Source organism: Orbicella faveolata, unplaced genomic scaffold, assembly GCF_042242905.1.
Source record: "Orbicella faveolata isolate gen_17 unplaced genomic scaffold, um_ofav_v1 contig_47, whole genome shotgun sequence".
NCBI classification, from domain to species: domain Eukaryota; kingdom Metazoa; phylum Cnidaria; class Anthozoa; order Scleractinia; family Merulinidae; genus Orbicella; species Orbicella faveolata.
In genome coordinates this window covers 20736280-20757349 of record NW_028301577.1, presented here as the reverse complement: position 1 = coordinate 20757349, position 21070 = coordinate 20736280, and the positions used below count along the sequence as shown (strand labels likewise).

Genomic DNA, 21070 nt, shown 5'->3' with positions numbered 1-21070 from the left:
TGGGATAATCCCGGATGTGACAGCTGGTTTTCCTAACTGTTATACCACATGAGACCATCATAGTCGCTTGTATAACATTACACCCGCTTTCAGTGTTACGTGCATAGCAACTATCTCTCGACATGCCATCTTTCGACATGCTATGTAACCTGGCCTACGTCAAAATGTAAGCACAAGTGGCTTCTTTGCGGTCGACCTCGACTTTTAGTCATGAAAGATGGATTTATTTGTCATCAAACAAAGGCAAGGAGCATCAAGAAAACATTCTGTGAGTGATAAATCGACTGCTTTGAATGTTTACATCTTTCGAATATTAACTGAGCGGTAGCGGCCCAATTCTACCGGAAGTCACTATTGAGAGCCGATCGAGTTCACTAATATCGTTTGAATTATCCCGTAAATCGGGAGTCCACAATCTTCTTCGTTCATTTGAGGTCAGTAATTATCATATACTTGTCGTTTGTTCCGCTAATAACCGGAAAAATTGCTAGTTTCACAGGTAAACCGTATTTCAGCCGTTTATATAGCATGTCGAAAGATGGAATGTCGAGAGATGGTCGAAAGATATCGCCTGTGCACGTAACACAGAAAGCGCGTGTAATTTAAATGATTTTGTGCAAGTTCATTTCTTCCATGCATGAGACACCCATCAGAATAATGTTTTAATAATTATTTCTTGTAAACTAGCGGACGTTACTACGCCACACTAAGGGACGTTATGTCCGGCGTCCAGCTTCAAGCCTGTACAAATGTGTTAGATGTGAGCCATTGCAAGCTAGTTTTCATACACTGGAGCCTTCTTCAACTTCAATTGGTACATCTGTATATGGTTTATATTGTGTACGGTCAGTACGGTACATGAGCAGATACACGGGTTTGTATGTGTAAAGCAATTCCGGAAGCGTCTCTCAACAAGGTTAAAAGCTCGGAATTAATTGAGTTAAAATCGAAAGGGGTTCCACTCTGGGGACATTTTCTTTTGTCCCAAGATCATACCTAAAGTCACTTATCCGGACTGAAGTTACTTGCGGGACTTTTCCCGAAGTCAGTTAAACGTTTATCAGCAGAGCTCAGAAAATGTGTCGTCATTCAAAAGTTAGCCTCCAAGGAAGAAAGAAATCCAAGCCAAGTTAAAGTGTATTTGTATTGGAAAATCATGTCCGTGATCAAATTGGAAGCAACTGAAGTAGAACAGACAGGATTGATCAAGGTAAACACATTTAAAACGAAGAGATTTAATATTTCTACTCAAACAACTGCAAAAAATATACGTTTCACTAACTCCATGCAGATATCGATACGGTTGAACTCCGTGGAGATCGAGAATGCATGATTAAAGAGTTCAGTTAAGAATGCATTTTAGTTTTATTTTGATTTAAAGGAAATTAGTTTGAATTTTAAAGCACTGCTTCACAGCCATAACAGACAGGTCTTTTCTCTTAATTTTATATTTTCACAATAAATATGCATTAAGTGATGTATATATTTTCAAACGACCAACTACCACCGACACAATAACAAATAACTCTTGAGGTTCTACTATTTTGTCCTCGACTTAGTCGTGCTTTTCTTGAAGTGGAGAAAAGAAAAGATTTCGAAAAGACATCTGCCAAAGGAAACGGAGTGAAAGCGAAACTTTTAGTGTTATACATCAACTCCAATCAGGGCAGAATAAATGAGGGATGTTAGAAATTAGACCTGGAACATAATCACGAAGCGAGAAAGAAGTTCTTTCCGGTGTCAGGGTCACGGTTTGTTTGTTATTTCTTCGTACCAGCTTTCTTTTTAAGATATTTGCCCAGTCGTTTTGTAGCCTAAACAAAGGTCATTCTGTGGTCCACCATTTGATGATGCAATCAGGAGGGGTACAAACATCATATTCTTTAAAAAAATATTCGCTTTAGAACTTAACAACTTGTGTCAAATACGTAGGTCTTATTATTGATTGTCATTTAAATTGGAAAAAACATGCACATGAAGTGAGTAAGAAAATTTCAAGAGGCATTGGTATCCTATCTAAGCTCAGGCATTTTGTTACTGATGATATTCTTACTCAGATTTATCATTCCTTAGTGTATCCCTTTCTTACCTATGGCTTGGTTGTCTGGGGAAATACCTACTCCAAAACTCTTAAACCCATTGCAACTTTGCAAAAACAGGCTCTACGTATAATGACATCCTGGTTACTATGCAAACTGCCGTTTTTATGTTTAAGTATTACCATCATCTATTACGTATGGTCTTTGACAATTACTTTACATGCATATCACCTAAACATAACTATAACACTAGGCTAGCATCTAAGTCAACATATTATATCGACCAGGTTAGAACTAATTATGGAAAATTCAATCTACATTTCTCTTGTCCTTCTATCTGCAACAATTTGGATGAAGAGATAAAAAGTTTATCTCCGCGTTTATTTAAACAAACCTTGACTAAGCAATTTCTAAGTTCTTATGCTTAATGCTAGCTTAGTATTTTTTCTTTAGGTTACTATCGCTCTTAATTAAACAATGCTCTGTCTATAACTGGTACTGTTACTAATTATATTTCTTTTTATATTTATATCTGTATATATTTTTTTCTTTCTACCTCTTCTTTTCTTTATTTTTCCTACAACCGATTTAAAGCGTAATAATTCCTGTAACTACTCAGCTCGTTTAGTTTTTATTATTTTGAGTAGTTTTTTTGCTTATTTAAGTTTAATGTATTCTTTTGCTGAATGATATTCTATGTATTATGCAAAATAAAATGGTTGTTGTTGTTGTGTTGTTAACTGAGCAGCATGTCAGGTGTCCATTGCGTTATAGTGATCGAATATGCCATTTCTCTGTTTAGCCTTTGTCTAGTAAACGTCTACTTCTCCTTCGATCCCACGACGAAGAGGCTTCCAAATGTCTCGATAAAAGGAATAAACCACGGTATAGATTGTACTCATCATGAACTAGTGAACCCTAGCACAAATTACGTGCTCAACTGGTTTTATACTCAATTTTAGCAGTTTAATAGTCTACGCATATCGTGTTTTATAAAAATAAAGAAACACGACAAATATATCGTGACTTAGATTTCCTAAATTAAAAGTATTCATCTAAATGTTTTCATTTTCAAACAGAATTTATCATAGCAGCTTTCAGGTGCTTAGAATCTTCTAAAATAGATTCTCAAAGAATCTCTCCTGTTTTCTGTTTCTGTACTCTACTGGGCTCTTTGAAATTCACACATTCTACGAAAGGTATTTGTGTTGATAATCGTGTTTCGCAATTGCGCGATAAACTGTTGTGTTATTTTAATTTCCAGCTTATGAAGATGCATGTCACGCGATCTAACGCGTGACAACCCCTAAAAATACCAAAGACATTCATGCTAATTTTATACCGTATAAAAAGGAAAGTTCTATCTTTTCATCTTCTTAAAAAAAATTTTACTAATCTTTTAGCAAAACCAAAACCTTTTTTGGCTATTTCTGATCCTTTCGTAGCTTGGCATGGCACTTTTCAAATTCCGATAGATGTTCTTCTCTTTTTTGTGAAAAAATCCACTAGCGTAACACACTCTCCTGCAGCTTATAAACAACCGGTTTGACACCATCAACGACAATCATTTGCGAGTAACATTTGTTAAGTCTTTATCGAGCGCGTGACTTCGGGGAATCCCCGAGCTGCAATTTGCATAATTAACTTCCTGCCAGTAACTTTTGTATAAATACAACCCTGGATCGCACTACAGCTAACTACTTTTGGAAGCTATACACTGGTAATCTAGTTGGAAAGAACACTGTCCCGAGGAAAAACATGTCTGAGGTACGAGTAGAAAACCGTTGTTTGGTTGCCTTCAAGTAGTTCGTTGAAATTTTATCTAATATTTAACCGGCTATGAGGTACAAGTAGGTTGTTTGAACAAGTATATATCCAAACAAACGTCTATTTTTCTCTTTCAACAGGCAACGGGAATCCAAGCTGCAATTCGTCAACACATACAGGAACACCAGCGAGGTGGAAACCTCTTGAAGGCTGAGGTTGGAAATGGCCATGTAAACCAAGCACACGTTCCGCTCACGTTTACTGGAACCCGCACAGACGATAAAAGAACAGGTAAACTTTATAAAAAAGTTTCATACAAACTGGGTCTGATACCAAAAACTGGTTTCATAAAAATTACTTCAAGTGGCTGACATTTCTTCTGAAAATCGAATGAACCGGAATGAGGACTCGGCTTAAAGTAGCATGACTAAAGAGTCAGTAAAACTAGCTAAAACTCTCTGAAGATTCTCATCACAAGACAAAGTACTTCATTATTTACAATGGTTCTAAAATTCAGTTTGTTACTGTAAAAACAACAAAAACGGTTATGTAACTAAATAAATACAGGAATAAATAAAACGAAGAATTTAAGAAAGACACTGATATTTATGGCATTTTAAAATCCCTGGTTCGAATATAAGCAGATTTTAGTACATTGAAAACACTTTGAACAAGGTGCAGTGTAAGTGAAGAATGATCATCGCAGTAAATTTTTTTTTTCAATTTAAGCAATTGGAAAGAAGAAGCCTGAAGCCCGTTGAAGCCCTGATTTTTTCAGGCTTCTTCTTTCCAATTGCTTAAATCGGAAAAAATTTACTGCGATGATCATTCTTCACTTTCATCTACAACCGCAGTTCATATATGAATTATTTCAGATAAACTTCACATCATTTCACTCCTCACGGGAAGATATGAACTCAATTAATTGACCTCGCTCCCAATGTGTGGCTTCATAGCTCAGTTGGTAGAGCATCGCACCGGTATCGCGGAGGTCACGGGTTCGAATCCCGTTGAAGCCCTGATTTTTTCAGGCTTCCTCTTTGCAATTGATTAAACTGGAAAAAAATTTACAGCGATGATCATTCTTCTCTTTCATCTACAACTGCAGTTCATATATGAATTATTTCATATAAACTTCACAAGGTGCAGTGTGAAATCATATTTTCTGATCTCAAACATTCAGAAAAGTATCGTTTCAAGTGGTTATGTTGAATAGTGTTGAACTGAATTCATTTTATTTTCTAGAATTCTACCTGGAAAAAACTGAAAGTGGCGAGTGCCTATTGATATGTACCATGAGATGTGAATTAGGAGACCAAAATAATCGCTACTATTTGTGTGCAGATGATGACAAAGATGGCAAAGTATTTCTATTGGTGAGTGTTGAACAACAGCTTACTAGTGCCCCTTCAATAGGACCGCACACCTGGGAATGGAGACCTCCCCAAGGTGCGTGGTCATAGCTTTCACGGTTGACAACTTTTGATATAAGACTTTCGGAAGAATCTTTGTTACTGTATTTTTAATTAAATGAAAAATCAGTTGTCCCTAATACTCTAAATTATAAAGATGGAAAACATGCTACTTGCAGAAGTGAGACACTTATTTTTGGCGGGGCTTGTCTTTTTTTTTTGGGGGGGGGGGGTAGAAGGTTTGAGTTACAATAATATTATTCTTGACTTTAAATGCCTTGACATCAAGAAAGAGGGATGGGCTAGTTTGTGGAGGGTAGGGGGAAGAGGGATTATTACAATTTAACATTGAAAGAATATATTTTCCACACACTAAGTCAACTGATCAAACTATTCAACTTTTCTTTCTCACTAGAAATCAAATTCTGAAGACCTTAAAGATAAGAAGTTTATGTTTGAAATCAAAGTTGCTAGTGACGGTGGACACTACTACACAATCATGTCATTGAGCACCGGAATGTTTCTTGTCAGCGACAACGAGGGAAATGCATCTTTGAAGAGATTTAAAGAACAACCGGAGGACTTACAAACATGGTTTCATTTCTTGCCCCACGTGACAGGCTTGATGTTCTGTAATAACGTAGAAACCCATACATTGGGTGTGGGTAACTTCAATTATGACAGCATACAGTTTGCAACTTCATATTGTCAGGCTTCTGAGGTGGAAGCATGTTAGAGTTCAGGCTGAACAATCAATATTTAAAATTATAATGATCTTAAATGATTCAGTTTTCTGCATAGTTTAATGAATTATCCAGAATTTCATCATAGAATTGAAGCCCATAGTAATTCCCATGTGGAATCAAAGCATGCAATATATGTATTCAAACAAACTCAATTTGAGATTTGAGGTTAGGATACTTGCATAGGGATTCTCTAACCACGAATAGAAATAGACTTAATAACAACTTTTAGACTGCATTTAGACATGGTAAAACAACTTTATCTATAGCTTTAAACCTGTTTTAGGCCAATTTAATTAAATTATGGATTCTTAATTTCACTTGAACAATAATTGAGGCCAAGTTGCAATAACTGCAACTAGCCACAATTTTTAGGATTTAAATATTTTAAATCATTCATTTGCTATAGGTGACAAAGACAGCAAAACAATATACTACCATGACATTCACATTACTGTTGCTGTAGAGAATTGTTTTAAAAATGGTGTATATAGCTGCTTTCTTGCTCATATCAGTTTGTAACTAGTTTTTATAGGAATTAACATCATGACTATTAGAAGAGGATGGACATTCCATATACAAACCTTATTTTTTGTTCAAGCTGATTGACATATTAGGCAGAGGAAAACAAGATGTATAGATTGGATTTTTTTATATGCTACAATGATAGGTTATATCAACAAGTAATAAATAATACGAATTACATATTATAACTAATATGGCTTGTAACTGGTGCAGTAACCAGAGAATATGTTGTACTCTACGAGTATCCTGGTTAACATTAAAATTTATATTAAATACAAAATTGTTGCCTTGTATGAGCTCAAGGAAAGGTGGTTATGTCTGAAAGAATATTTTGAAAAAAGTCTATATGTTACGAGACACTGTCAGCAAAAATACCAAAGACATTTTTAGAAGATACACTAAAATCATAACTTTGCTTGTGTTTGGGATAAGCAAGTACAGTAAAACCTGTATTAAGCTGACATTGGGACCCTCAGTAGTCTCCACTTAATGCTGGGTGTCCGCTCAAAGCAGGTTGTAATATGTTGTGCAAGAATAGTTAATTATTAACTCTTTTGTAACACAGTGTTAAACAGTGTAAGATCAAAGACCAGCACAGTATGATGTCCAGTAAATCAATGCATCAATCTGGAATAATCACTTAGCCATTTAAAATGACAGGAGTCTCAGCTGAACCTTTAGAAGCAAAAAGCCCTTGAAGTGTCTGCTTATTGCAGGTTTTGTGCAACAAAATGTCTTAATATTTGTGTCCGTGTCCGCTTAACACAGGTGTCCGCTGAATGCAGGTTTATTTTACAGTAAATGTGGGTGGAAACTTTTGCGACTTCAGCTGGTAATAGAGGGTGTCTACTTAATATGGAGGTCAGCTTAATACAGGTTTCATTGTAGTTATTACAGGTAATTATGTTAAAAGAATAAAGGTGGAACTTCCAAAAACTACTAATAATCTGCTCATCACAATAACCTTTAAAGAAATTCACCAATAAGCATTTCACCAAACTGATTATGAATTGAACAACAACAACAACAACAACCACAAAACCGAGGAATCTACATTTATAGTAATTATTCAGGCATAATTTGAATATTATTTTTGCTCGACAGCTTTGCAGTCTTTTATCGGCAGTAGCTTTACCAGCCTTTCACCACTGAATGACCATTAAAGAAATTCGCCCGAGCATTCTTGCTCTCTGCCGTCCTCTTTCCTTTCACGTTCCCTGTCTTGAAACGTAATATCAACTCCGCTGTCGTTTGTTGATATTACAACATAAATAAGTTTTCTTTTCTAAATAGAAAGCTTCTGTTTAAAACGACACCTCTCTCTCAAAATGGTTATGGTGTTTTCCTCCAGATAAACGCGGGTTGCCCAATTTCCCGCCGAAAAAATATGGCATTCTTCAGCTACCCTGTTCGGGTTTCCTTGAGACTCCCCTCCCCTTCCCTCCCCTAGAGTGTGCTCGCTGGTGATGTCATAACCAAACTTTTTTCGGCTTGATGGCTAACCCATGTTGTTTCGCTTCGGGAGCTGAACCCCTAAATTTTGATTCTGTGGATTTAGTGCGGTTTTTTCAATAAATAAAGAAAGCGATTTCCACCGAAATAAAGGCCATGCAATTTTCGTTCATTGTATATGTTTTTTGTCTTGGGTACAAAATGAAGGCAGCCAATCCATTTTTCACTAAAACATTGAATTGCGCTTTTTTTTTTTGACGTGGAGAAAACAACCGGTTTCAAAACGAGATCTGCTAAAGAAACCGAGAATAAAAGTATTAAACATGTACGACCATGTACGTCAATTCAATCGTGGTAGAAGAAATGTAGGGTGTAAGAAATTAGAACTGAACCATAATCACCGAGGGTGAGACAGCAGCTCTTTTGCTATGAGAACTGAACTTCCAATGTGTCACGGCCATTTCTTCACGAAAGCTTTCTTTTACAACTGCGCAATAAGTCAGTTGTCCGCTACGTTGTACCTATCAAATATTCCATTTCCAATTGTCTTGTAAACGTGTTCTCTTCTCAGAGTCTCTCGAACTAAATATACAGTCCGACAACAGTGGACTAAGACGACTTAAGTCCTTGGGACACTGATGTGATGCCATAAATTATCTGTGTTCTAGAACTGAGGTTTGAAAACTCACTGCCATCTTTAAAATAAAAAGACTCAGGAGAAATTACAGGGAAACACGCGTCCAACATTGTAGGTGGGGTAGGAAGTAGAGGGGCGAGGGAGAGGGCAAGTGAAGTTGCATCCGCGCGCGACTTTGTGTGCCAGAAAAACCGCCACAAGTGCAAATTTGTCCCATAAGCAAGACTTTTCTCCATGATTGTAGCAACTTGTCTCTCCACCGCCAAAAGCTTTTTAGGGGACAATCCCCTGAGCAATGTGGGTACAGTGCGCCTGCACTGTATTCGCAAAACCTCTCCGGCAGAGAGAGAAACTCGGAAGTGTAACAGCTCTCATAAGCTTAAAATTCTATTTGTCGTCATAGTGTATAGCTGTTATTGTTTTAGGGCTACGTGCATTGTCTCTGTGGCTTGTTTCATTGTTCTCTCAAAGGAAATCGAGCCATTCATGCATGTGAGACGAGTGCTGCTACATGAACCGAGAAACTGCGTTATATTTAGAACTCGTGAACCCTGATCGTGATTCTGGAGAAACAAATCACGTGCTCAAATGATTTTATACTTTAATACTAGTTTTTCACGTAACGTCTACCCATTTCAGGTTTTATAAAAATAAAGAAAGACGGCAAATATATCGTGACTTAGATTTCTTAAATTAAAAATGTTCGTCTATAAAATGTTTTCATTTTCAAACAGAATTTATTAAGTAGCTTTCAGGTCCTCAGAATCTTCTAAAAAAGATTCTCAAGAAATTTGTGTTGCTTTATCCCTCTGTAATTCTGCTCCTTTCCTTCTTGCCGTTCAATTTCAAATATACTACGAATGTATTTGTCTCAATAATTCTTTACAGAATTGCGCGATAAACTGTAGTGTTTTAAAATATTTTCCAGCTCATGAGTTGCAAGTCACGCAATAGATCGCGTGACAGCCCTAAAAATACCAAGACATTCATGCTAATTTTATGCCCCATAAAAAGGAAAGTTCTATCTTTTCATTTTCTTAAAGAAAGTTTCCCTAACCTTATAGCAAAACCAAAAACCGTTGTAAGGTATTTCTGATCCTTTCTTTCGCAGCGTAGCATGGCCCTTTTCAAATTCCGATAGATGTTCTTGTCGATTTTTTATGTGCTAAATTGTGGGGTTTTCTCACTAGAATAGCACACTTTCCTGCAACTTGTAAACAAACCCCTTTGACACGATCAACGAGAATCATTTGCGACTGTCATTTTTTAGGTCTTTATCGAGCGCGTGACTTCGGGGAATCCCCGAGCTGCAATTTGCATAATTGACTTCCGGTAACTTTTGTAATATAAATACAACCACGGATCACAATTCCGTCGTACTACAGCTATCTACTTTTGGAAGCTATACACTGGTAATCTAGTGTGAAAGAACACTGTCCTGAGAAAAACATGTCTGAGGTACGAGTAGAAAACCGTTGTTTGGTTGCCTTCAAGTAGTTCGTTGAAATTTTATCTAATCTTTAATCGGCTATGAAGTACAAGTAGGTTGTTTCAACAAGTATATATCCAAACAAACGTTGATTTTTCCCTTTAAACAAGCAACGGGAATTCAAGCTGCAATTCGTCAACACATACACGAACACCAGCGAGGTGGAAACCTCTTGAAGGCTGAGGTTGGAAATGGCCATATAAACCAAGCACACGTTCCGGTCACGTTTACTGGAACCCGCACAGACGATAGAAGAACAGGTAAACTTTATAAAAGTGTTTCAAAGAAATTGGGTCTGATACCAAAAAATGGTTTCATAAAAATTACTTCAAGTGGCCAACAATTCTTCTGAAAATCGAACGAACCAGAATGATGCCTCGGATTAAAGTAGCATGACTGAAGAGTCAGTAAAACTTTCTGAAGATTCTCATCACAAGGCAAAGAAATTCAATATTTACACTGGTTCTAAAATTCAGTTTTATGTTACTGTAAAAACAACAAAAACAACAAAAAACAAATAAATAAATAAATAGATGAATAAATAAAAAGAAGAATTTAAGAAAAATACTGATATTCATAATAACACTTTAAAATCCCTGGTTCGAAAATAAGGACATGTTGGAAAGTACATTGAAAACATTTTGAAGAAGGTACAGTGTGAAATCATATTTTCTGATCTCAAACATTCAAAAAAAAAGTATCGTTTCACACGATTATGTTGAATAGTGTTGAACTGAATTCATTTTATTTTCTAGAATTCTATCTAGAAAAAACTGAAAGTGGTGAGTGCCGCCCCTTGATATGTACCATGAGATGTGAATTAGGAGACCAAAATGATCGCTACTATTTGCGTGCAGATGATGACAAAGATGGCAAAGTATTCCTATTGGTGAGTGTTGAACAACAGTTTCCTAGTGCCCCTTTAATAGGACCGCACACCTGGGGATGGAGACCTCCCCAAGGTGCGTGGTCATAGCTTTCACGGTTGACAACTTTTGATATAAGACTTTTGGAAGAATCTTAAGTTTTTTACTGTATTTTTAATTAAATGAAAAATCAGTTGTCTCTAATAATCTAAATTATAAAGATGGAAGACATGCCAACTGGAGAAGGGAGACACTTATTTTTGGCGGGGCTTATCTTTTTTGGGGGGAGGGGGGTGGAAGCCTTGAGTTACAATAATATTGTTCTTGACTTTAAATGCCTTGACATCAAGAAAGAGGGATGGGCCAGTTTGTGGAGGGCACGGGTAAGAGGGATTATTACAATTTAACATTGAAAGAATATACTTTCCACACACTAACTCAACTGATCAAACTATTCAACTTTTCTTTCTCACTAGAAATCAAATTCTGAAGACCTTAAAGATAAGAAGTTTATGTTTGAAATCAAAGTTGCTAGTGACGGTGGACACTACTACACAATCATGTCATTGAGCACCGGAATGTTTCTCGTCAGCGACAACGAGGGAAATGCATCTTTGAAGAGATTTAAAGAACAACCGGAGGACTTACAAACATGGTTTCATTTCATGCCCCACATGACAGGCTTGATGTTTAGTAATAACGTAGAAACTCATAGATTGGGTGTGGGTAACTTCAATTATGACAGCATACAGTTTGCAACTTCATATTGTCAGGCTTCTGAGGTGGAAGCATGTTAGAGTTCAGGCTGAACAATCAATATTTAAAATTATAATGATCTGAAATGATTTAGTTTTCTGCATAGTTTAATGAATTATCCAGAATTTCATCATAGAATTGAAGCCCATAGTAATTCCCATGTGGAATCAAAGCATGCAATATATGTTTTCAAACAAACTCAATTTGAGATTTGAGGTTAGGATACTTGCATAGGGATTCTCTAACCACGAATAGAAATAGACTTAATAACAACTTTTAGACTGCATTTAGACATGGTAAAACAACTTTATCTATAGCTTTAAACCTGTTTTAGGCTAATTTAATTAAATTATGGTGTCTTAATTTCACTTGAACAATAATTGAGGCCAAGTTGCAATAATTGCTAGCCACAACTAGCCGCAATTTTTAGGATTTAGATATTTTAAAATCATTCATTTGCTATAGGTGACAAAGACAACAAAACAATATACGACCATGACATTCACATTACTGTTGCTGTGGAGAATTGTTTTAAAAATGGTGTATATAGCTCCTTTGTTGCTCATATCAGTTTGTAACTAGTTTTTATAGGAATTAACATCATGACTATTAGAAGAGGATGGACATTCCATAAAACGCGTTTTTTTGTTCAAGCTGATTGATATATTATATTAGGCAGAGGAAAACAAGATGTATAGATTGTATTTGTTAATATCCTAAAGTGATAGGTTATATCAACAAGTAATAAATAATGTGAATTACATATTATAACTAATATGGCTTGTAACTGGTGCAGTAACCAGAGAATATGTTGTACTCTATGAGCATCTTTGTAGTTAACATTAAAATTTATATTAAATACAAAATTGTTGCCTGAATGCTGATTTAACCTTGTATGAGCTCAAGGAAAGGTGGTTGTCTGAAAGAATATTTTGAAAAAAAGCTACATGTTACGAGACACTGTCAGCAAAAATACCAAAGATATTTTTAGAAGATACACTAAAATCATAAGTTTGCTTGTGTTTGGGATAAGCAAGTACAGTAAAACCTGTATTAAGCTGAGATTGGGAGCCTCACTAGTGTCCACTTAATGCAGGGTGTCTGCTCAAAACAGGTTAACATGTTGTGCAATAATAGTTAATTATTACCTCTTTTGTAACACAGTGTAACACAGTGTAAGATCAAAGACTAGCACAGTACGATGTCCAGTAAATCAATGCATCAATCTGGAATAATCACTTAGCAATTTAAAAGGACATCGCTGAACAATGTCAAAGGAGTCTCAGCTGAACCTTTAGAAGACAAAAGCCCTTGAAGTGTTTGCTTATTGCAGGTTTTGTGCACCAAAAGGCCTTAATATTTGTGTCCGTGTCTGCTTAACAGAGGTGTCCACTGAATGCAGGTTTATTTTACAGTAAATGTGGGAGGAAAATTTTGGGACTCCAGGTGGTAAAAGAGGGTGTCCGCTTAATATGGGGCAGCTTAATGCAGGTTTCACTGAAGTTATTACTGATAATTATGTTAAAAGATAAAGGCTGAACTCCCAAAACCTACTAGTCATCTGCCCAACACAATAGCCTTTAAAGAAATTCACCAACAAGTATTTCACCAAACTGATTATGAATTGAACAACAACAACAACAACAACAACAAAACCCAGGAATCTACATTTATAGTAATTGTTCAGGCATAATTTGAATATTATTTTTGCCGACAGCTTTGCAGTCATTTTGGCGGCAATAGCTTTACCAGTCTTTCACCAATAACCATTAAAGAAACTTACCCAAGCATTTCACCAAACTGATAATGAATTGAACAACAACAACGGCAACAAAACCCAGGAATCTACATTTATAGTAATTATTCAGTCATAATTTGAATATTGTTTTTCCGACAGCTTTGCAGTCATTTTATCGACAGTAGCTTTACCAATAACCATTAAAGAAATTCGCCGAAGCATTTCAGCAAACAAAGAAAACGAGGAAATCTCCATACTTTGTAACCAACATATGCAAATCACCAAGTACGAGCGTCAAATGCAAACTTAGCAAATCCTGTTCGCTTTTAAAGTTAGAATGAATGAATGAATGAAGGAAAGAAGGAAGGAATGAATGAATGACTTCATTTAGGTGTCAAAGAGTATTTAGCTAAAAAAAAATGCGTTCTTGAGCTTTCTTGGTTGCCAACCGTACCAAAAGATATTTTAGCAGACTACGAAGCTCTCCCTTCTAGCTCCTGCTAACTGGTCTACTAGCACAAGGAAAACTTCAAAACTCGTCGAGCAGTATTTATAAAATAATACAGTTTCATTATTTTCAGAAGTGAAGTTACAACAAAGCAGAACGAAGAGTACAATCGCTTACCATAATTTGGCAATATTCACTCTTCCAGGCAGAAACGTGTGAACACTGAACTGAACTAATGTTTCTGCCGTCATTCCCTATTCCTGGCTCGCTAAACTTCTCGGCATTCCTCACTTATATTTCGCCTCCACTCTATATTCCTGGCTCGCTCGGCTTCGCGTCGTTCCTCGCTTATATTTCAAGGAATTTTTCAGTTTTGTTTCGCCTGAATCAAATAAATTACGCGCCAAGTCTGGACAGACAATTGATTGTTCGACTTTGAAAATTTTCCCGCGAAAATTTGATTCCACTGAAGCAAGCCAGCGTGTTAACATTTAAAAGAGAAGTAAATGTAGCATACTTAAAGAAGACTTTAATTTTTCTATTTCCTCATTAAAGCAAATCAGGGATAATAGGGAATTTTCAAACCTAGCAACTGATTCTGTGGATTTTGTGCGGTTTTCTCAATAAATAAAGAAAGCGATTTCCGCCGAAATAAAGGCCATGCAATTTTCGTTCATTGTATATGTTTTTTGTCTTGTGTAAAAAATGAAGGCAGCCAATCCATTTTTCACTAAAACTTTGAGTAGTACGTTGTTATAAATTAACACAAATAAATAGTTTTTGAGGTTTTAGAACTTTTCTGCGCTTTTTTGGACGTGGAGAAAACAACCGATTTCAAAACGAGATCTGCTAAAGAAACCGAGAATAAAAGTATTATACGTGTATGACCATGTACATCAATTCAATCGTGGTAGAAGAAATGTAGGGTGTAAGAAATTAGAACTGAACCATAATCACCGAGGGTGAGACAGCAGCTCTTTTGCTATGAGAACTGAACTTCCAATGTGTCACGGCCATTTCTTCACGAAAGCTTTCTTTTACAACTGCGCAATAAGTCAGTTGTCCGCTACGTTGTACTTATCAAATATTCCATTTCCAATTGTCTTGTAAACTTGTTCTCTTCTCAGAGTCTCTCGAACTAAATATACAGTCCGACAACAGTGGACTAAGACGACTTAAGAGGCCCTGCGCCTAAGAAACGACCGATGATTTCCGGCTAAAAAATAAAATCGGCCGATTTTTATCTCCCATGTAGAGGTTACCGAATACTATTTAAAAATGAATTTCTTTTGTTTCAGTTTAGCTTTAAACCAAAAATATCGAGCCGCAAACTTTTTCCGTCTGATAGCAGAAAAATCAGGCCGAAAATAAGCCCCCGCAAAATACTGTTCAGAAATTACTATCGCAACGCAAAATAATGAGAAAACTACACAGTGTTGAAGAAAAAGGCCTTTTAATGCAATATCATTCGATAAACATCAAAAAACTGCCGAAGCGATTAAAAAATAAAGTTTCAAATGTTGCATACTAAATTAGATGGAGCGTTGGAGCTGATTTTAAAATAATTATTTCTCAAAAGTTCAACGGTTTTGAAAGCAATCACAGTGATGACTTAGACATTGGAGGGATACAAATCACGTCCCTGGAAAAACATTTTTCGGCCAAAGTATATTAACCTTGTACAAAGCGTTCAAAGTTACCGTGTTTACCGTTATCCTGCTACTTCGGCGAAACACTTCTCTTTTGCCCATACGGCCGTGGATAGCGTGTTAAACGCCCCTTTAAACCTTGCTAGGCATTCAAAGACCATCCTGAGTAGAAGGACGTAGAATTGAAAGAGACAGGAAGATGAAAAATACGCAGAAAAAGAAAATAACTCGAAATCACCATCTGCTAACGAAAGTTCAATCTAAATGTCATCGCGTGACAGCGGCCATTGACGTCATTTGTACAAATAGCGGCGGAATGCAAACGAATGCACAAATAGGGAAACAATTTTTCCCGGCCAGAAAACGTTTAGTGGAACAATGTTATGTTATTTTTCACCAATGATGGTCACTCAAAAAGAAAAACTTCCCCAACCGCCACACCGTTTTGGCCGCAGCGTGATCTGAGTTATGGGGTCACGACTGGATCCCTAGCCGCTGACCGCCCGAAGGACATTGCAGACTCGTTTTCCCACGCTCTTGCGACTTGACGTGACAAATGACGTCAATGGCTGCTGTCACACGACGACATTTTCCAGATTCAACTTTCGTTAGCAGACGGTAATTTCGAGTTATTTTCTTTTTCTGCGTATTTTTCATCTTCCTTTCTCTTTCAATTCTACATCCTTCTACTCAGGATGGTCTTTGAATGCCTAGCAAGGTTTAAAGTGACGTTTACCACGCTATCCACGGCCGTATTGGCAAAAGAGAAGTGTTTCGCCGAAGTAGCAGGATAACGGTAAACACGGTAACTTTGAACGCTTTGTACAAGGTCAATATACTTTGGCCGAAAAATGTTTTTCCAGAAACGTGATGTGTATCCCTCCAATGTCTAAGTCATCACTGTGATTGCTTTCAACAGCGTTGGACTTTTGAGAAATAATTATTTTAAAATCAGCTCCAACGCTCCATCTAATTTAGTATGCAACATTTGAAACGTTATTTTTTAATCGCTTCGGCAGTTTTTTGATGTTTATCGAATGATATTGCATTAAAAGGCCTTTTTCTTCAACACTGTGTAGTTTTCTCATTATTTTGCGTTGCGATAGTAATTTCTGAACAGTATTTTGCGGGGGCTTATTTTCGGCCTGATTTTTCTGCTATCAGACGGAAAAAGTTTGCGGCTCGATATTTTTGGTTTAAAGCTAAACTGAAACAAAAGAAATTCATTTTTAAATAGTATTCGGTAACCTCTACTTGGGAGATAAAAATCGGCCGATTTTATTTTTTAGTCGGAAATCATCGGTCGTTTCTTAGGCGCAGGGCCTCTTAAGTACTTGATACACTGATGTAATGCCATAAATTATCTGTGTTCTGGAAGTGAGGTTTGAAAAAACACTGCTCTCTTTAAAATCAAAACTCTCACGAGAAATTGCGGGGATAAACGCGTCCAACATACTAGGTTGGGTGAGAAGTAAAGGGGCGAGGGAGAGGGCAAGTGAAGTTGCATTCGCGTGCTACTGTTTCTTTAGTGTGCCAGAAAAACCGCCACAAGTGCAAATTTGTCCTAGAAGCAAGACTTTTGTCCATAATTGTAGCAACTTGTCGCTCCACCGCCGAAGGTTTTTTTCGGGGACAATCCGCTGAGCAGTGTGGGTACAGTGTGCCTGCACTGTACTCGCTAAACCTCTCCGACGGAGAGGGAAAACCAAAAGTGTAGCAGCTCTCATAAGCTTAAAATTCTATTTATCGTCATAGTGTATAGCTGTTCTTGTTTTAGCGCTAGGTGCATTGTCTCTGTGGCTTGTTTCATTGTTCTCTCAAAGGAAATCGAGCCATTCACGCATGTGAGACGAGAGCTGCTACATGAACCGAGAAACGTTATATTTAGAACTCGTGAACCCTGATCGTGATTCTGGAGAAACAAATCACGTGCTCAAATGGTTTTATACTATAATACTAGTTTTTCACGTAACGTCTACCCATTTCAGGTTTTATAAAAATAAAGAAAGACGGCAAATATATCGTGACTTAGATTTCTTAAATTAAAAATGTTCGTCTATAAAATGTTTTCATTTTCAAACAGAATTTATTAAGTAGCTTTCAGGTCCTCAGAATCTTCTAAAAAAGATTCTCATGGAATTTGGGTTGCTTTATCCTCTGCAATTCTGCTCTTTTCCTTCTTGCCGATCAATTTCAAATATACTACGAATGTATTTGTGTCAACAATTCTTTACAGAATTGCGCGATAAACTGTAGTGTTTTAACATATTTTCCAGCTCATGAAGTTGCAATTAAGTCACCCGATACATCGCGTGACAGCCCTAAAAATACCAAGACGTTCATACTAATTTTATACCGTATAAAAAGGAAAGTTCTATCTTTTCATTTTCTTAAAGAAAGTTTTACTAACCTGCTGATCCTTTATTTTGAAGCGTACCATGGCGCTTTTCAAATTCCGATAGATCTTCCTCTCTTCTATGTGATAAAATCTGGGGGTCTTCCCCGCTACCGTAACACACTCTCCAGCAGCTTATAAACAACCGGTTTGAAACGATCAACGACAATCATTTGCGAGTAACGTTTTTTAGGTCTTTATCGAGCGCGTGACTTCGGGGAATCCCCGAGCTGTAATTTGCATAATTAACTTCCTGCCCGTAACTTTTGTATAAATACAACCCCGGATCAGAGTTCCGTACAACTTCAGTTATCTACCTTTGGAAGCTATACACTGGCAATCTGCTTGGAAAGAACACTGTCCTAAGAAAAAACATGTCTGAGGTACGAGTGGAGAACAGTTGTTTGGTTGCTTTCACGTAGTTCGTTGAAATTTTATCTAATCTTTAATCGGCTATGAGGTACAAGTAGGTTGTTTGAACACGTATATATCCAAACAAACGTCTATTTTTCTCTTTAAACAGGCAACGGGAATTCAAGCTGCAATTCGTCAACACATACACGAACACCAGCGAGGTGGAAACCTCTTGAAGGCCGACGTTAGAAATGGCCATGTAAACCAAGCACACGTTCCGGTCACGTTTACTGGAACCCGCACAGGTGATAGAAGAACAGGTAAACTTTATGAAAGTATTTCATAGAAATTGGGTCTGATACTAAAATATGCTTTCATAAAAATTACTTCAAGTGGCCAACAATTCTTCTAAAAATCGAAAGAATCAGAATGACGCCTCGGCTTAAAGTAGCATGACACAAAAGTCAGTAAAACTCTCTGAAGATTCTCATCACAAAGACAAAGAAATTCAATATTTACACTGGTTCTAAAATTCAGTTTTATGTTACTGTAAAAACAACAAAAATAACAACGAAAAACAAATAAATAAATAAATAAATAGATGAATAAATAAAACGAAGAATTTAAGAAAAATACTGATATTCATAATAACACTTTAAAATCCCTGGTTCGAAAATAAGGACATGTTAGATAGTACATTGAAACCATTTTGAAGAAGGTACAGTGTGAAATCATATTTTCTTATCTCAAACATTCAAAAAAAGTATCGTTTCAAGTGATTATGTTGAATAGTGTTGAACTGAATTCATTTTATTTTCTAGAATTCTATCTCGAAAAAACTGAAAGTGGTGAGTGCGGCCCCTTGACATGTACCATGAGATGTGAATTAGGAGACCAAAATGATCGCTACTATTTGTGTGCAGATGATGACAAAGATGGCAAAGTATTCCTATTGGTGAGTGTTGAACAACAGTTTACTAGTGCCCTTCAATAAGACTGCCCACCTGAGGATGGAGACCAGCCCAAGGTCCATGCTTATAGCTTTCACGGTTGACAACATTTGATATAAGACTTCTGGAAGAATCTTTGTTACCGTACTTTTAATTAAATGAAGAATCAGTCGTCTCTAATACTCTATTTTATAAGATGAAAAACGTGCTAATTGCAGGAGGGACAGAGTTATTTTTGGTAGGGCTTATCTCTTTTTTTTGGGGGGGGGGGGGGCGTGGGGGAAGGCTTGAGTTACAATAATATTGTTCTTGACTTTAAATGCCTTGACATCAAGAAAGAGGGATGGGCCAGTTTGTGGAGTGCAGGGGCAAGAGGCATTATTACAATTTAACATTGAAAGAATATATTTTCCACACACTAACTCAACCGATCAAACTATTCAACTTTTCTTTCTCACTAGAAATCAAATGCTGAAGACCTTAAAGATAAGAAGTTCAGGTTTCAAATCAAGGTTGCTAGTGACGGTGGACACTACTACACAATCATGTCATTGAGCACCGGAATGTTTCTTGTCAGCGACAACAAGGGAAATGCATCTTTGAAGAGATTTAAAGAACAACCGGAGGACTTACAAACATGGTTTCATTTCATGCCCCACGTGACAGGCTTGACGTTTTGTAATAACGTTGAAACTCATACATTGGGTGTGGGTAACTTCGATTATGACAGTATACAGTTCCCAACTTCATATTGTCAGGCTTCTGAGGTGGAAGCATGTTAGAGTTCAAGTTCAACAATCAATATTTAAAATTATAATGATCTTGAATGATTCAGTTTTCTGCATAGTTTAATAAATTTTGCAGCATATTATCGTAGAATTGAAGCCCATAGTAATTCCCGTATGGAATCAAAGCAAGAAATGCATGTATTCAAACAAACTCCAACTGAGAGTTTTTGCTAATGTTTGATATTAGGTTATTGGCATAGGGATTCTCTGACCACAAATGGGCAGAGCCTTAACAATTTGTAGACTGTATTTAGACATGGCAAAACAACTTTAGCTATAGCTTAAACCTGTTTCAGACTAGTTTTTTTTTTAAATTAAATAATGCTGTCTTAATTTCACTTGAACAATAATTGAGGCTTAAGCTAGCCACCAGGATTTACATATTTTGAACAATTTTTCTATAGGTGAAAAAAGATACTACAGTGAAATTCCAATTAGAGTTGCTGTAGAGAATTACTTTTTAAAAAATAGTGAATGTAGCTCTTTTGTTGTTCATATCAGTTTGTTAACAGTATTTTTTATAGGAATTACGTGGTGACTTTAAGAAGGGCGATGGACATTTCATGTACAAACGCAATTGTTCATGCTCTTTGATATATTAGGTAGAGAAAAATAGAAGTCTAACTGTCCTTTTCAGCATCCTACAATGATTGGTTGTTGTATCAACAAGTAACAAATAATATTAATAACGTATTATAATTAATATGGTTTGTAACTGGTGCAGTAACCAGAGAATATGTTGTACTCTATGAGTATGTTTATAGTTAACATTAAAATTTATATTAAATACAAAATTGTTGCCTGAATGCTGATTTAACCTTGTATGAGCTCAAGGAAAAGTGGTTATGTCTGAAAGAATATTTTGAAAAAATCAACATGTTACCATGCTCTGTCAATAGAAATACCAAAGACATTTTTAAAAGATACACTAAAATCACAACTTTGCTTCTGCTTGGGATGAGCAAACACAAGCAAAAATTCTAATTATCAGTCTGCAACTTGTCCGTTTCCAGTAGATTCCAAAATGGTTCCTATCGGAAAGAATTTGGGAAAGAATTTGGG

General features: G+C 36.5%; 2 protein-coding genes across 6 annotated transcripts; both read left to right on the top strand.

Annotated features, from left to right (window-relative positions):
* Positions 1-22: 22 nt before the first annotated feature.
* LOC149097548 (uncharacterized) lies at positions 23-20802 on the top strand. Of its 4 annotated transcripts, none has more exons than XM_089279546.1 (4): positions 23-268; positions 18440-18590; positions 19092-19225; positions 19682-20802. In XM_089279546.1, exons 1-4 carry the CDS (start codon positions 218-220, stop codon positions 20000-20002), a joined length of 657 nt encoding a protein of 218 aa, XP_089135672.1. In that variant the 5' UTR covers positions 23-217; the 3' UTR covers positions 20003-20802. The 4 variants fall into 4 exon arrangements, with proteins under 4 accessions (XP_089135672.1, XP_089135673.1, XP_089135671.1 ...); XM_089279547.1 differs by lacking the exons at positions 18440-18590; positions 19092-19225; positions 19682-20802 and adding exons at positions 3947-4097; positions 5052-5182; positions 5634-6766 and having other exon boundaries at positions 68-268; XM_089279545.1 differs by lacking the exons at positions 23-268; positions 18440-18590; positions 19092-19225; positions 19682-20802 and adding exons at positions 441-1210; positions 3947-4097; positions 5052-5182; positions 5634-6766.
* Positions 10242-12552, top strand: LOC149097549 (uncharacterized). 2 transcript variants are annotated; one of them, XM_089279550.1, is made up of 3 exons: positions 10280-10324; positions 10820-10953; positions 11407-12552. In XM_089279550.1, exons 2-3 carry the CDS (start codon positions 10873-10875, stop codon positions 11725-11727), a joined length of 402 nt encoding a protein of 133 aa, XP_089135676.1. In that variant the 5' UTR covers positions 10280-10324; positions 10820-10872; the 3' UTR covers positions 11728-12552. The 2 variants fall into 2 exon arrangements, with proteins under 2 accessions (XP_089135675.1, XP_089135676.1); XM_089279549.1 differs by having other exon boundaries at positions 10242-10953.
* Positions 20803-21070: the final 268 nt, after the last annotated feature.

Bases quoted from the DNA above. Each gene is read 5' to 3' on its own strand.
- LOC149097548 (XM_089279546.1), top strand. From the start codon at position 218: ATGGATTTATTTGTCATCAAACAAAGGCAAGGAGCATCAAGAAAACAT. The intron at 269-18,439 runs GTGAGTGATAAA...CTCTTTAAACAG, and splicing joins GAGCATCAAGAAAACATTCT to GCAACGGGAATTCAAGCTGC. The intron at 18,591-19,091 runs GTAAACTTTATG...TTTATTTTCTAG, and splicing joins CACAGGTGATAGAAGAACAG to AATTCTATCTCGAAAAAACT.
- LOC149097549 (XM_089279549.1), top strand. From the start codon at position 10,780: ATGTTGAATAGTGTTGAACTGAATTCATTTTATTTTCTAGAATTCTAT. The intron at 10,954-11,406 runs GTGAGTGTTGAA...CTTTCTCACTAG, and splicing joins ATGGCAAAGTATTCCTATTG to AAATCAAATTCTGAAGACCT.